The sequence below is a fragment of the Argopecten irradians genome, chromosome 5, assembly GCF_041381155.1.
Source record: "Argopecten irradians isolate NY chromosome 5, Ai_NY, whole genome shotgun sequence".
In the NCBI taxonomy this organism is placed as follows: Eukaryota; Metazoa; Mollusca; class Bivalvia; order Pectinida; family Pectinidae; genus Argopecten; species Argopecten irradians.
In genome coordinates, this window is record NC_091138.1 from 49368474 (window position 1) to 49385557 (window position 17084).

The 17084-nt window shown below is 39.1% G+C and overlaps 2 protein-coding genes across 3 annotated transcripts in view; one reads left to right on the forward strand and one right to left on the reverse strand.

Annotated features, from left to right (window-relative positions):
* The window catches only part of LOC138324129 (ethanolamine-phosphate cytidylyltransferase-like), a 54506-nt gene extending 48474 nt beyond the window's left edge, over nucleotides 1–6032 (reverse strand). The window contains exons 1-3 of one of the 2 annotated variants that reach the window (XM_069269209.1): nucleotides 5896–6032; nucleotides 4511–4553; nucleotides 185–230 (exon numbers count right to left, since the gene is read on the reverse strand). In XM_069269209.1, coding sequence (XP_069125310.1) covers nucleotides 185–230; nucleotides 4511–4553; nucleotides 5896–5987 — 181 coding nt within the window. In that variant the 5' untranslated portion in view covers nucleotides 5988–6032. The remainder of the gene's footprint in view (nucleotides 1–184; nucleotides 231–4510; nucleotides 4554–5895) is intronic. The other variant, XM_069269208.1, reaches the window with a different exon arrangement.
* Nucleotides 6033–6237: 205 nt separating this feature from the next.
* The window catches only part of LOC138324130 (N6-adenosine-methyltransferase non-catalytic subunit-like), a 64049-nt gene continuing 53202 nt past the window's right edge, over nucleotides 6238–17084 (forward strand). Inside the window, 2 exon segments of the mRNA XM_069269210.1 lie at nucleotides 6238–6365; nucleotides 16559–16644. Of these exon segments, the coding sequence (XP_069125311.1) occupies nucleotides 6300–6365; nucleotides 16559–16644 (152 nt within the window). The 5' untranslated portion in view covers nucleotides 6238–6299.

A 17084-nucleotide genomic window follows, 5' to 3' on the forward strand; every position in this document is an offset into this window, starting at 1 on the left:
AGTTTCAATCTCATGCTGACAAATATTATATAGTAGACTCGGGTTAAGATTTTGTAACATCCCAACTGAGGCTATGGCCTCCGTAGGGATTATGTTACAAAATTTAAGCCCGAGACTGAGATAACCCGATCTCGATCACTTACAGGTAACAGATTTTATTAATATAAATACCATACTGACATACCATCTGAATGTACTCCAACCACCAGGTAGTCACCCATCTTCTTTGCCTGTAAACAGAACATTGCAGGTTAACATAAAATATTTACATTGCCACTGCACAGTACCTATGTGTAGCTACTAAGCCCAATGTATGATATTTTCCAGTACATGTATTCACATTGGCAGTTCGGTTCTGGTATACTAATACAACAATCAAAGTTCAAAAAGTCAAGAAAAGTTTGGTTTAACGTCAGTATGAGAATTCACTGGAGAATATAACATACTATGAAAATTGATCAATAGGAAAATATATTCTTACAAAAATATTTGAAATGGATAGAAATGTTGTACATCCCGTTTTATCGATGGGACTCTTTCATCTACTGTTATTGTTTAGTTGGTTGTCAATGGAAACAAGCCAGAAGTTGCTAATACTCAACTCTTTCCTGCCAAATCAATGGCTGTCCATCAAATGATATTTTTCAATATACAAATCAAGGACGTATATGAGAAGGATAAGTCACACTGAGTTTTGGGCAAAGACAGCGCAGGCGCTTTTGTGTTTGTGCACTGACCGTGACGTTGGGGACGACTGATTTCCTTTGATATCCGCCGCCGCAGCCTTTGATGTAGCATGGGGGTGCGAGGGTTACGTCTTACTTTCTGAAGCGTGCTGCCATTTCATGAGCGGTCGTATTTTTTTAACGATAGTTTAAGACATTTCTTCTAAATCTTCCGTCTTTAAAGCAAGTTATAAACGTTGTGAAATTTAATTTACTTTACATTGGCGTTTCGTTGACTCGATAAGACAAGTATTTGTTGAAAACGGTATTTATTCCGGTTCATATACAAATGTATAAGCTTTATTTAAATACTTTATTTTTCATCATTTTTCTCTTTATAACCAGAATTACTAAATATATGTAAATATAAGCATTGTTTGTCATATTTTTGACATGCATAGGACATACATTGGGTGTTCTAGAATATCTATCATGGTGTGCTTACCGGCATCATTGGCTATGCTAGACCACCCAATGTATATTACATCACATGTGCACTTTCTGTCATGGTTGCAGCTTTAATCTTTTCATGGTTTGCCAAACAAGGGTGATAATAACAATATGATAAATGAAATAGGTTGCATATTAACTTCAAATTACACTTACCATATTCAACCCTATAAGCACCCATGTCCCTATAAGCGCCCCTCCCCCTTTTTTCGGATGAAAATACACAGAACAATGCATGTACTTACCTTACACACAATCAAGATTTTTTTATAGTTGTTTAATGAGGAGATATTCACCAGAAAAGCGTAAGTAACAGTTTATTTCTAGACTGCAAGATATTACTTTATTACCTGCTTTACATTATGAATTTATGGCGTTTGGTTTACTGGTTACTGTATTCGACCCAATAAGCGCCCATGTCCCTATATTTACACTTGCTAGGCTTGTTCACTATACGCAAGTACTAGCCGATTTTGTTTACCATAACTGCATGGTAACATTGAACTTTGAACTTGCGTATGAAAATGTTCCATGCAACGTAAAGGGGCTACTTTTTTTTTAAAGAAACACATGGCTTTGTTTACATTTTGACGCAACATTACGTGTATATTGTTGTTTTTCATAGAAATTTGGAAAAATATGAACAATACATATATGTTTTATATTTATACATGATACAAACATTTTTTAAAATTAACAATTGTATAAAGAAACGGGAAAAATATCCCGACCGGGGCGACGTGCAGTGCTTTCACTTTTGTTAAAAATGATGGATGTCAAATGTAAACATTACCTCTGTGTCTGTGTTCGTCCTACGATCAAGTCTTTGGGGTGGACGGGCGTGGGACCCTTTGACAGAGGTCAGTTATAAACATATCCTCTTGTCTCTGTTCTTTGAGAATTTAATCGTGTGTATTATAAAACATGCACCGCTAGTAATCCACGTGTTGACAGTTACGCGTCAACACAGCTACATTGTATCCATCGAACACAAGTGAAGTTATTCAATCTATCGATGGCGATGGATCTAAGCGTAGATTATATAATCACATGGCTCCCAAGGATGTAATATCGTCAAGTCAGACGACAATCTCAAACACATTGAGCTACTTGAAAACCGGTTTTTGTCAACTTCTGCAAACTCCAGTGTGTAAGCGTGCGTCAGCTGCGCCTCGCTGCACAACGGTCACCGACTTCACACATGTGGCCGAGTACAAATACTTTATGTTATTACGCTATATATTAACTTTTAGCAAAATTGAATATATATTTAAAAATCTGATCTGATTAAATAAAATTATCTCATAAATTTACTTTGTTTGTCATGTTTATTTAACACTAAAATATTGAACTTTTTTGTCGTCGCGGATGAATAATTCTATCTTACGTGAAGCGTCATAATTCGCTGTTCAATTGAGTAAGCTCCTCCCACTTTTGACCGACTTTTATTGAATAATTACGTCACTTTCAAATGACAATTTTATTGCGTAAAGTATAAATAACAAGAGGCCCATGGGCCTTAACGGTCATCTGACTATTAGTACAATACAACATAGTTGTTTAAAGATTTTAGCCTATTTGACCTCTGTGACCTTGATTGAAGGTCAAGGTAATTCATTTGAACAAACTTGGTAGCCCTTCATCCAAGCATGCTACATGCCCAATATCAGTACCCTTGGCCTTCTAGTTCTTGAGAAGAAGTCATTTAAAGATTTTAGCCTATTTGACCCCTGTGACCTTAAATGAAGGTCAAGGTCACTTATTTGAACAAACTTGGTAGCCCTTCATCCCAGCATGCTACATGCCCAATATCAGTACCCTGGGCCTTCTGGTTCTTAAGAAGAAGTCATTTAAAGATTTTAGCCTATTTGACCCCTGTGACCTTGAATGAAGATCAAGGTCATTCATTTGAACAAACTTGGTAGCCCTTTATCCCAGCATGCCACAGGCCTAATATCAGGTCTCTAGGCCTCTTAGTTATTCACAAGAATTTGTTTAAATGATTTTAGCCTATTTGACCCCTGTGACCTTGAATGAAGGTCAAGGTCATTTATTTGAACAAACTTAGTAGCCCTTCATCCCAGCATCCTTCAGGCAAAATATCAGTACCCTGGGCCTTCTGGTTCTTGAGAAGAAGTCGTTTAAATATTTTAGCCTATTTGACCCCTGTGACCTTGAATGAAGGTTAAGGTCATTCATTTGAACAAACTTGGTAGCCCTTCATCCAAGCATGTCACAGGCCCAATATCAGTACCATGGGCCTTCTGGTTCTTGAGAGGAAGTCGTTTAAAGATTTTAGCCTATTTGACCCCTGTGACCTTGAATGAAGATCAAGGTCATTTATTTGAACAAACTTGGTAGCCCTTCATCCCAGCATGCCACAGGCCTAATATCAGTTCTCTAGGCCTCTTAGTTATTCACAAGAAGTTGTTTAAATGATTTTAGTCTATTTGACCCCTGTGACCTTGAATGAAGGTCAAGGTCATTTATTTGAACAAACTTGGTAGCCCTTCATCCCAGCATCCTACAGGGCAAATATCAGTACCCTGGGCCTTCTGGTTCTTGAGAAGAAGTTGTTTAAAGATTTTAGCCTTTTTGACCCCTGTGACCTTAAATGAAGGTCAAGGTCATTCAACTGAACAAACTTGGTAGCCCTCCATCCCAGCAACCTACAGGCCAAATATGAGTACCCTGGGCCTTCCGGTTATTGAGAAGAAGTCGTTTGAATAAAAAGTTTACGCACGGCGCACGACGACGGACGGTGCATGATGACAATAGGTCATCCTGACCTTTTGGGTCAGATGACCTAAAAAGTCGTGTGAGTGTAAATATAGGGATTGGATTGCGCTTTTATGTTAACCATGCTTGTATGGAGCAATTCCTCTAAGAATATATTCAATATGGGGCGCTAATGCGCCCCATAGAATATATTCCTAGAGGAATTGCTCCATACAAGCATGGTTAACATAAAAGCGCAATCCAATCCCTATATAAGCGCCCTTCCCCCTTTTTGAGGCCCCGATTTCAATTGTCCACGCATAAATAAAGACCAAAACTACACAAAACAGTCTAGATTAGCACCTTTTCATTTTTTCTATTTTTCAAACACCCTGGGCGCTTATTGGGTCAAATACGGTATTTGACATCAATATGCCCCAATAACCGCCCTCCTTTTCCACATTTTTTTAGTGCCCTAGGCGCATATTGGGTTGAATACAGTATGTTGGAATGACATGTAAGTTGTCCATAATTGATAATGATAAAAGTTAACATTTTACTATAAGTTTGATATAAGTTTTATTTTGATAAAAGCAAGAAAAAACCATTGAACTTACCTGTCGAATGGCATTGGCATGGCCAAAATGTACCATGTCAAAGCTGAAAAGAAAGATAAGAAGTTAATTAGGATTACTATAAACAATCTTATTGTTCTTCACTACATTATTAACATGGGTCCTCATTCACTTTTTTGACAAATAAAAATTTGATATACTAATACATTTCAGGAAGATATTTCCAGGAGTATTTTCTGAAAAATATATAACAAGAATTTGAAACCAATGAAACACAACGGACAATTGGATTGCCTTCCACATGATCTGATGATGATGATGATGATGATGAGCTAATTAATATTTCGTCATAACAGTACAAACAAATGATGCCACAATCAATGCTTTAAGAGTAGTTAACATTAAGGCAAAGAACATGTACAATAGGGTCAAATAACACAGCTAGGTTTAAGCTTTCCAGTCGCTTATCTAATGTTTTATATACATCACAAAAAATGACATGACAATGTATATGGCAAAAAAAAAATATGTCTGTTTAGGGTTAAATTTGCAAAAAAAATAGGGTCCGTAGGTCGGAAGGATTTTTTTTAGTGTCTTTCACTCTAAAATAATACCCGGAACCGGAGTCTGAGATTGAAATCTCAGGTGTCCAATGGAACTGCCCTTTACCTGTATAGCTGTAGAGGTTTTAGTGGTCAAACATGACTGGACATAGTCACAGTAGTGCACTACTAGTTCATACCCTAATCTACGTTGCATTTACTTTAAATGTTGTGCACTATGGTGTAAAGGTTAGCTTATACTCAATTACAGAATTTAACAAAAACTACAAACACTAAAACATTACTTCAGTAACAGTTAGGCTACAGTACAGCACATAACACACAACTCAATGTACTATTGATTGACACGCCTACTTGGCCTTAAGGACAGTTCAGGACATGTTTTGACATATAAGCTTATATATCACAAATTACAAATCAATTGAGTATTGCAATTATCAATATAAATAGTATCAAAATACACATGTACACAAGGGAAGAAACGTTTTGTGTGCTTTTCTGCAATGCAAGCCAAAAGATAATGATCTCAATAATTAAGAAAATAGTAACTTAAAGTAAGCATTTTCACGTTAGGCTACCTCTATTTTGTTTTTCCAAAGTACAAATATGACCGGTTCTAAGGTAAAGGGACAAAATGCCAATGAAATTTGGAGAAATTATCCATGTAATAATCGTATTACATCCCATGTAAGATAAACTTAGTGACAACGTGTCATCGATTGTGACAGTTGTCAGCATCACCAGCATTTTAAACTGTCACTTCAGACATTTCTCTGTTGGAATGTTGCTACGGTGACGACATGGACACAACCAAAACACATTTCGTGCACGATATTGATAAGTGTGCATTTATATTACCCTTACCAGCCATCGACCCACACTCGCACTTGCTTCTTCTTCTTCTCTGAAGCCATTTCTACTGGTACATCCGTATCACCTGACCTTTTCAACGCCATGGTTCGATGTTGACCCCGACTTAGAGTGGTCTCCCTTGGCTCATGTCGCTTGAACATGCGATCTCGTCATGAGTCAGTGCTTTTGTCGCGATAGGCCTAGTCTGCTTTGATATGGTGACTGTAGTCTAGTTGATGAATTGAGTTTTGAATAAAATGGGGAAAAATAACACAAGAAAATTCGACTTGAATCAAATTCATAAACATAAGCTTGAATTTTAGGACGGAAAATAATAACCTGAATAATTCGTTTCATATCGTAATCAGAAATCTTTGAATGAACAGCGTAAAACCTTCTGGGTTAAAAACCTCAACATGGGGGACCGGTTGAAGCAGTTGAAGGAGCGATCCTTGAAAAGAAAACAAGTTTTGGCGCAAGCTGTAAGAATATTGTTTTGTCATAATGTAAACTTAAGAAATGAAATAATAGAAATCATGTCATATGGGTGTTATTCAATAATGTATGAATCGAGCGATGTACATAATAACGTTACAGTATCCAATATTCTGATATCAAGCTTGATTCAAACAAGTAGGCCTATTAGCTTCCCAAAAAGCTAAAAAGGCTACCATACAGCATTATTTATTAGGAAGCAATGGTAGGAAAGCTTGACGAATTGCTCTGTTCACAGTTAGCTGGCATATCATGAGTTCTTATGACAATTCATTTTGAAAGAATGACAATTTTAATGCTTTCACATTAATGTAAAAGATAATCAACTTCATGATATTCATGAAAGGGCCACTAGGCTACCTTTCCGAAATAAAAAAGTTTCTTTAAAACAATTGCAACATAATATAATTGATAACAATGGCCAAAGATGAGGTTACAACAACAACAAATTCAAATCTACATTGTACTATATATTACCAGTGAAGATTCATGTCTCTGTTTTGCCGTCTGACGCAACTGACGTGTGGTAATTAGGACAACATCGGAAAACATAATACGACCTGTGTTATGAAAATCAACGTTTTGAATGTTTTAATAAAGTTGTTTAGAAGGTGTAGTGGATCTTAATTTTTCCTAATGCTAACAAGTTTTTCGTCTAATATACAAAGTACGCATATATTTGGACAAGTTGGGATACACATAAACAAGCGTAATATTTTGGTTAAAACTGCACTTTATTTTAGCACAGTAAAGCCTAACATTTTTTTTGAGCATCTCCCATGTACTGACAGTTACTACATGTAGGGCATGAACAGCTAGCTAACAGGCTAAGGCCATAGTTGTGTTTTTTAGCTCACCTGGCCCGAAGGGCCGGTGAGCTTATGTCATGGCGCGGCGTCCGTCGTCCGTCGTCCGTCGTCCGTCGTCCGTCCGTCCGTCAACATTTCCTTTAAATCGCTACTAGTCATAGAGTTCTGCATGGATTGTAACCAAATTTGGCCACAAACATCCTTGGGGGAAGGGGAACAGAACTTGTATAAATTTTGGCTCTGACCCCCCAGGGGCAGGAGGGGCGGGGCCCAATAGGGAAAATAAAGGTAAATCCTATAAAACGCTACTTGTCCTAGAGTTCTGCATGGATTGTAACCAAATTTGGCCACAAACATCCTTGGGGGAAGGGGAACAGAACTTGTATAAATTTTGGCTCTGACCCCCCGGGGGCAGGAGGGGCGGGGCCCAATAGCAGAAATAGAGGTAAATCCTATAAAACGCTACTTGTCCTAGAGTTTTGCATGGATTGTAACCAAATTTGGCCACAAACATCCTTGGGGGAAGGGGAACAGAACTTGTATAAATTTTGGCTCTGACCCCCCGGGGGCAGGAAGGGCGGGGCCCAATAGGGGAAATACAGGTAAATCCTATAAATCGCTACTTGTCCTAGAGTTCTGCATGGATTGTAACCAAATTTGGCCACAAACATCCTTGGGGGAAGGGGGAAAGAACTTGTATAAATTTTGGCTCTGACCCCCCGGGGGCAGGAGGGTGGGGCCCAATAGGGGAAATAGAGGTAAATCCTATAAATCGCTACTTGTCCTAGAGTTCTGCATGGATTGTAACCAAATTTGGCCACAAACATCCTTGGGGGAAGGGGAACAGAACTTGTATAAATTTTGGCTCTGACCCCCCAGGGGCAGGAGGGGTGGGGCCCAATAGGGAAAATAAAGGTAAATCCTATAAAACGCTACTTGTCCTAGAGTTCTGCATGGATTGTAACCAAATTTGGCCACAAACATCCTTGGGGGAAGGGGAACAGAACTTGTATAACTTTTGGCTCTGACCCCCTGGGGGCAGGAGGGGCGGGGCCCAATAGGGGAAATAGAGGTATATCCTATAAAACGCTACTTGTCCTAGAGTTCTGCATGGATTGTAACCAAATTTGGCCACAAACATCCTTGGGGGAAGGGGGAATGAACTTGTATAAATTTTGGCTCTGACCCCCTGGGGGCAGGAGGGGCGGGGCCCAATAGGGGAAATAGAGGTAAATCCTATAAATCGCTACTTGTCCTAGAGTTCTGCATGGACTGTAACCAAATTTGGCCACAAACATCCTTGGGGGAAGGGGGAAAGAACTTGTACAAATTTTAGCTCTGACCCCCCGGGGGCAGGAGGGGCGGGGCCCAATAGGGGAAATAGAGGTAAATCCTATAAATCGCTACTTGTCCTAGAGTTCTGCATGGATTGTAACCAAATTTGGCCACAAACATCCTTGGGGGAAGGGGAACAGAACTTGTATAAATTTTGGCTCTGACCCCCCAGGGGCAGGAGGGTGGGGCCCAATAGGGGAAATAGAGGTAAATCCTATAAATCGCTACTTGTCCTAGAGTTCTGCATGGATTGTAACCAAATTTGGCCACAAACATCCTTGGGGAAGGGGAACAGAACTTGTATAAATTTTGGCTCTGACCCCCCGGGGGCAGGAGGGGCGGGGCCCAATAGGGAAATAAGAGGTAAATATTCAAATTCCTTCAGAAAAGAAACAATGAACCTGTATTCAGAACATGACTTGACATTACAAACCAGGTGAGCGATACAGGCCCTCTGGGCCTTTTGTTTCTGTTTTGCATCCGCGTGCGGGTAGGTTTTGTACTGTTGTGAGGCAAAAACAAACACCAGATTTCGTAAAAAGACGTCCAAAAATTTTAAAAAATCCGGAAAAATGCCCGTTTCTGGTTTCAATTTTAGTCAATTGTGGCAAGCATCACCTCAACGCTTGACTCACATCGAATACACTGATCTCGCAATCGCTCAAGCGCCGCAAGGACCACGAAAAGGCATCTAGCAATCGAGATTTGATGCAGGATGTTTTCGATCTTTTTCTCTGAAATATGACGGGGTGAGGACGGCTGAAAAGTTGTCATATTCAGTCGTATACATTTTGGCCATTTAGAATAATGAAACGATAACATATTGATATGCATTCCAAGTATGAGAACAAAACTTATTCGCAGTTTCTTTTTTGGCCAGTGCCCGAGCTCGAGATACAATTTGTTTACAAGATTTTAAAGAACAACATCTGTTTTGGATAAAACTCTGACTCGCCTCTTGAGGTAACCTTAAGAATAAATTGTTAGAGGGGTTTGGTATGTTTGGTGCGTTCTTTGAGTTAAAACTTCAAGATTATAAAAAGATGAAAAGTTTCAAAAGTTAATGCCTTTGGCATCATGATTTCGACGAGTAAAATTGTAATACTAGAATATCCCAATCCAAGTAAGTGTGCCGGAGGCTAAGTTCATTTCAGGTTATATTATTAAAAATCTGCTGATGTACTTTTGATATTAAATATATTAAATCATTTTTATAGATATACTATTAAAATCCATAGCAATTCTTTTGACTGAACAAAGAGACATCGCTGATTGGACACACGTACATGTATTTATGCACACTGTTTCTTAGTCAAATAGTGTAACAGACTTTTTTTCTTTGGTTTAATTAAACTTCCAAATATTAAAAATCATATTGTAGTTTTATTCTAACATACTGTATGTCGATTATGTAGTTGTCGTAGAAGATGAAGTACATTTTGTTCTTCTCTGTCCGGCATATTCTGAATTAAGAGAAAAATACATTAACAGATATTTTTATCATAGACCAAGAGTGCATAAGTTTATAGAATTATTCTCTAGTAAAGATGTTAAAATTTTGAATATGTTGGGTAACTTTTTGTTTCGTGCAACAGAGAAAAGAAAAACTCTGCTCACAATTAATTAAATGATAAAATTGCTTTTTATTTGCCGTCAGCATCAACGTGGGTTCTGTTGTGACCACGTCTTTTATACATATGTAGCTTATTAGTATATTGAAATACTGAAATATTGTCCTCCGCCATCTTATACTTGTATACATTGTATGTCATATTATAATGATAATAATTGTACTGTTCCCTATATGCTTGTTATGCATTTGGATGAAATAAAAAACTTGAAACTTGAGAACAGTTATGACAGCTTGGGTTAATGAAAGTATGAATCCCCATGGTCAGTGCTGACTTGCAGAGAATGACAAAGCAGAATTATGATGGATGTACTGTTGTCAGGGTGTTGTATATGTATGTATAAAATACAGAAAACAAGTTCCAATTCAATGCATATATAGGCTATTATTAAATGTTCTTTTTTATAAAGGCTATATTATATGGAGCAACAGCATTAAATAGATTAATTTACAACAGACACCGTGAAAAACACTATTTTCTCATGCTTCAATCTAACAATTCTTTTAATAATTTTTAATGTTGAAATATGTTTGTTGCATTCAATTTTGCGCTCCATACCAATGAATCATTCACAAGGAGATTATTTATGAAATATTGTCTATTCTGCCACTTGCAAGAACAAAACTGGTTAAAGTGGAAGCATCCCAAACAAAGCGTGGGCTCCGTGTTTTTTTATTCGTGTTTGTTTTTTTCCCTTGCTAGCTGGTAGGTTTTTGAGAATCTAAAGGACGCAAAACAGAAAAAAACACAACTATGGCCTAACAGTTAAGCTATATAAAGATGAACAAAACTCGCCATATCACAGAACATTTGAAACCTCTCTAGACTTACCCATATATTCTATTCAGTACATGTTGGGCATCCTTGTGTGATTTCTGAGAATAATGCCCGACAACCAGAAAAAGCATTCAGACTTCTCTGGGTTTTATCTAATGATAATTTGTTTGCAATAAGTTCCCAACTGGTATCCCTTACAAACATGACATATTCAACAACAAGAAACCAATCAACACACATAACTAGTTTTAGCCAACAAATCAAAGTGAACAGATTAGTTATAACCATGTGAAATCCCAACAACATGGCAGGCAGAGACCGATTATAATAGCTATCATCCTGGGATAGAAGCAATTATAAGTGTTTCGTTGTGCTATAGGGTAAAATGGTCTAATTTCGACCACCTTTGGATCCATCGCTCAGCCTGCAATTCTGGTTATCTTTCCTGATCTTGTTGTCGATCATGTAAGAGTAACTATGCAACATACCTTTCCTGTACATGCACAATCACTTTTTAAGCTGATAGCCTCACAAATAAACGCCAGTTAATATAGTGTATCTTTTTAAAAAAAAAAAAGGAATGGATCGCCTATTAGGTGGAATGTCGACCACCATATCCGGATAACTAGGACCACACATGGATAATTTCGACCACTGTACGAAATTTTGTTTGTGTTGTGTTTCTTCCTTTGCTTTCATTTTCTCTTCTTTTAATTTTTTTTGCTTTTTGTTTTTCTTGTATAACCTTGTTACTTGTTCATAAACAATGGCTTGTAACAGATTTTTTCGCGACAGCTTTTTTCATCGGCGTTGGAAACCTGAAAAGGTTCTCAATGTCATCATACACTGTATCTCCAAAGCTTAAGTTTGCGCGTCACAAACCTGTTCTTTGTTCCTATTTTGTGAAAAAAAGACATATCAGTTGGCTAGTAAATGACATAAATAATTTGTATCAAATATCTGGTGACGGTTAAGGCCCATGGGCCTCTTGTTATCATATTGACATTAAAACAAATACTGTGCTCATTTCTTCTCGAGGGTTCCTCATTCAAGTCTATTGTAGGAAAATAGGTTACTCTCCATATGGTTTTTATTATTTCAGTGTTTGTACCATAATTGCTGTGGTTCATTTATTTTTACCATGTTTTCAATGCGTCACCAGTAGGACAGGGATTTATAGGGCCATTCAGGCTGACATCACAATGATCAGAACAATAGATAGGCCACGCCCTCCGATGGTCTAAATTGGCTTGGGTTTAGTAGAGACATATACATGTAGTCAGAAAAATATAGGTCAGTTTACAACGATCGATACATAAATGTCAGCGAAAATTGGAAGACCTTGTTTGAAAAGGAATAATCCCATCTCCATTTTGGTGTATGACATTTAAGGATCGGCCGGAAAATAAGGAAAAAATCGTTAATTAAAATTTTACACTGTACAGTAATACAAAGCCAAACCGACAAAGTTAGACCACCAGTGGGCAGAGCTTAACTGACCATTGTGACATCACTACTGTATGAATGAGCGTATACTACGGTTATGTATTAGCTAGCTGTATCCTTGTACAGTCAAGGTTATGTATTAGCTAGCTGTATATCCTTGTACAGTCTAGGTTATGTATTAGCTAGCTGTATCCTTGTACAGTCTAGGTTAACTTTGGTGTTTACTCACTCCAGACGACAGGATATTGGTGAGTTGCTGGAAGAGGACATTTGTGTAGGGTGTTAGGTGATTTAGGGAGTAGGGCTGTGGTGGAGTTAGCTAGGACATTTGTGTAGGGTGTTAGGTGATTTAGGGAGTAGGGCTGTGGTGGAAATAGCTAGGACATTTGTGTAGGGTGTTTAGGTAATTTAGGGAGTAGGGCTGTGGTGGAAATAGCTAGGACATTTGTGTAGGGTGTTAGGTAATTTAGGGAGTAGGGCTGTGGTGGAGTTAGCTAGGACATTTGTGTAGGGTGTTAGGTATGTGTAGGGTGTTAGGTAATTTAGGGAGTGGGGCTGTGGTGGAGTTAGCTAGGACATTTGTGTAGGGTGCTAGGTAATTTAGGGAGTAGGGCTGTGGTGGAAATAGCTAGGACATTTGTGTAGGGTGTTAGGTAATTTAGGGAGTAGGGCTGTGGTGGAGTTAGCTAGGACATTTGTGTAGGGTGTTAGGTAATTTAGGGAGTGGGGCTGTGGTGGAGTTAGCTAGGACATTTGTGTAGGGTGTTAGGTAATTTAGGGAGTGGGGCTGTGGTGGAGTTAGCTAGGACATTTGTGTAGGGTGTTAGGTGATTTAGGGAGTGGGGCTGTGGTGGAGTTAGCTAGGACATTTTTGTAGGGTGTTAGGTAATTTAGGGAGTAGGGCTGTGGTGGAAATAGCTAGGACATTTGTATAGGGTGTTAGGTAATTTAGGGAGTAGGGCTGTGGTGGAGTTAGCTAGGACATTTGTGTAGGGTGTTAGGTAATTTAGGGAGTAGAGCTGTGGTGGAGTTAGCTAGGACATTTAGGTGATTTAGGGAGTGGGGCTGTCGTGGAGTTAGCTAGGACATTTAGGTAATTTAGGGAGTAAGGCTGTATTGAAGATAGCTAGGACATTTGTGTAGGGTGTTAGGTAATTTAAAGAGTAGGGCTGTGGTGGAGTTAGCTAGGACATTTAGGTAATTTAGGGAGTGGGGCTGTGGTGGAGTTAGCTAGGACATTTGTGTAGGGTGTTAGGTGATTTAGGGAGTAGGGCTGTGGTGGAGTTAGCTAGGACATTTGTGTAGGGTGTTAGGTAATTTAGGGAGTGGGTCTGTGGTGGAGTTAGCTAGGACATTTAGGTAATTTAGGGAGTAGGGCTGTGGTGGAGTTAGCTAGGACATTTGTGTAGGGTGTTAGGTAATTTAGGGAGTAGGGCTGTGGTGGAGTTAGCTAGGACATTTAGGTAATTTAGGGAGTAAGGCTGTGGTGGAGATAGCTAGGACATTTGTGTAGGGTGTTAGGTAAATTTAGGGAGTAGGGCTGTGGTGGAGTTAGCTAGGACATTTGTGTAGGGTGTTAGGTAATTTAGGGAGTAGAGCTGTGGTGGAGTTAGCTAGGACTTTTAGGTAATTTAGGGAGTAGGGCTGTGGTGGAGTTAGCTAGGGCATTTGTGTAGGGTGTTAGGTAATTTAGGGAGTAGGGCTGTGGTGGAGTTAGCTAGGACATTTAGGTAATTTAGGGAGTGGGGCTGTGGTGGAGTTAGCTAGGACATTTGTGTAGGGTGTTAGGTGATTTAGGGAGTAGGGCTGTGGTGGAGTTAGCTAGGACATTTGTGTAGGGTGTTAGGTAATTTAGGGAGTGGGTCTGTGGTGGAGTTAGCTAGGACATTTAGGTAATTTAGGGAGTAGGGCTGTGGTGGAGTTAGCTAGGACATTTGTGTAGGGTGTTAGGTAATTTAGGGAGTAGGGCTGTGGTGGAGTTAGCTAGGACATTTGTGTAGGGTGTTAGGTAATTTAGGGAGTGGGGCTGTGGTGGAGTTAGCTAGGACATTTAGGTAATTTAGGGAGTAGGGCTGTGGTGGAGTTAGCTAGGACATTTAGGTAATTTAGGGAGTAAGGCTGTGGTGGAAATAGCTAGGACATTTGTGTAGGGTGTTAGGTAATTTAGGGAGTGGGGCTGTTGTGGAGTTAGCTAGGACATTTGTGTAGGGTGTTAGGTAATTTAGGGAGTGGGGCTGTGGTGGAGTTAGCTAGGACATTTGTGTAGGGTGTTAGGTAATTTAGGAAGTGGGGCTGTGGTGGAAATAGCTAGGACATTTGTGTAGGGTGTTAGGTAATTTAGGAAGCGGGGCTGTGGTGGAGTTAGCTAGGACATTTAGGTAATTTAGGGAGTAGGGCTGTGGTGGAGTTAGCTAGGACATTTGTGTAGGGTGTTAGGTAATTTAGGGAGTGGGGCTGTGGTGGAGTTAGCTAGGACATTTTTGTAGGGTGTTAGGTAATTTAGGGAGTAGGGCTGTGGTGGAGTTAGCTAGGACATTTGTGTAGGGTGTTAGGTAATTTAGGGAGTAGGGCTGTGGTGGAGTTAGCTAGGACATTTGTGTAGGGTGTTAGGTAATTTAGGGAGTAGGGCTGTGGTGGAGTTAGCTAGGACATTTGTGTAGGGTGTTAGGTAATTTAGGGAGTGGGGCTGTGGTGGAGTTAGCTAGGACATTTGTGTAGGGTGTTAGGTAATTTAGGAAGTGGGGCTGTGGTGGAAATAGCTAGGACATTTGTGTAGGGTGTTAGGTAATTTAGGAAGCGGGGCTGTGGTGGAGTTAGCTAGGACATTTAGGTAATTTAGGGAGTAGGGCTGTGGTGGAGTTAGCTAGGACATTTGTGTAGGGTGTTAGGTAATTTAGGGAGTGGGGCTGTGGTGGAGTTAGCTAGGACATTTTTGTAGGGTGTTAGGTAATTTAGGGAGTAGGGCCGTGGTGGAGTTAGCTAGGACATTTGTGTAGGGTGTTAGGTAATTTAGGGAGTAGGGCTGTGGTGGAGTTAGCTAGGACATTTGTGTAGGGTGTTAGGTAATTTAGGGAGTAGGGCTGTGGTGGAGTTAGCTAGGACATTTGTGTAGGGTGTTAGGTAATTTAGGGAGTAGGGCTGTGGTGGAGTTAGCTAGGACTGACATTTGTGCAGGGTGTTAGGTAATTTAGGAAGTGGGGCTATGGTGGAGTTAGCTAGGACATTTAGGTAATTTAGGGAGTAGGGCTTTAGTGGAGTTAGCTAAGACATTTGTGTAGGGTGTTATGTAATTTAGGGAGTAGGGCTGTGGTGGAGTTAGCTAGGATATTTAGGTAATTTAGGGAGTAGGGCTGTGGTGGAGTTAGCTAGGACATTTGTGTAGGGTGTTAGGTAATTTAGGTTGTAGGGCTGTGGTGGAAATAGCTAGGACATTTTTGTAGGGTGTTAGGTAATTTAGGAAGTGGGGCTGTGGTGGAGTTAGCTAGGACATTTAGGTAATTTAGGGAGTACGGCTGTGGTAGAGTTAGCTAGGACATTTGTGTGGAGGTCATTAGGCTCTCAGCAGGAACACGTTGGGGCTAGTGTTCTCGGTGTGTACTCTGTGTCTCTTTACTTACTTTATTATTTTTAGCTCGCCTATTCGAAGAATAGGGGGAGCTAATGTTGTCACCCCGGCGTCGGCGTCGACGTCAGCGTTGGCGTCTTATTTCACGTTAAAGTTTTTGAGCAAGTTTCTGTTTCGTCAATTGTTTAAGCTTAAGTCATCATAAATATTTATGATTTTATTTTCCTAATGTGTATGGATGCTGAACGTGATAATACAACCAATTTGGGGCCCTTTAGGGTGTTTTTGAGTCTGTTAATTTGTCATATTTCCATGTTAAAGTTTTTGAGCAAGTTTCTATTTTGTCAATTGTTTAAGCATAAGTCATCATAAATGTTTATGATTTTATTTTCCTAATGTGTATGGATGCTGAACGTGATAATACAACCAATTTGGGGCCCTTTAGGGGTTTTTTGAGTCTGTTAATTTGTCATTTTTCCATGTTTAAATAGTAAATACTTGAACATCAACTTCTTCTGAATAGGCGAGCTTTGCTGTTCTCCAACAGCTCTTGTTTATATTGCCTAGTCTGTATTCTAATAAAACTACTGGTAAATCCCTGGGGCCATCTTTTTCAGTTTGGAGTTGGAAGTCCAGATGGTTTGAAAACAGTTTTAAAAAGCAAGGAAGACATTGAAGATGAAAAGAAAGCTGCAGTTTCAAGGTAATACAATCAACACACTAACCTGAAAAACGTAAGCAAACATTAAATAAATTAGAGATGTTTCCACTGCTGGTACGGTATTTTTTCTCTCTATCAAAAACAGTATCAGACGAATTAGTGTTTTTCTTCAGTTACAAAATTTGCTTACGTTACACCATTACCTCCATTGAGAAGTTTGTGCTTGTAATTTTAATTCATAATAATTACTTGTGTCCCGAAAAAATTCAGTGCCACCGTGTCCTATATAGAATAAAGGACTAATTGCACATGCACCAAAACTAAAACAGATTATTTTATATTATTTTTTGTTGTTATAAAACAGATTATTTTATATTACTTTTTGTTGTTATAAAACAGATTATTTTATATTATTTTTGGTGTTATAAAACAGATTATTTTATATTATTTTTGGTGTTAATTACACTTTTGGATTAATCAGA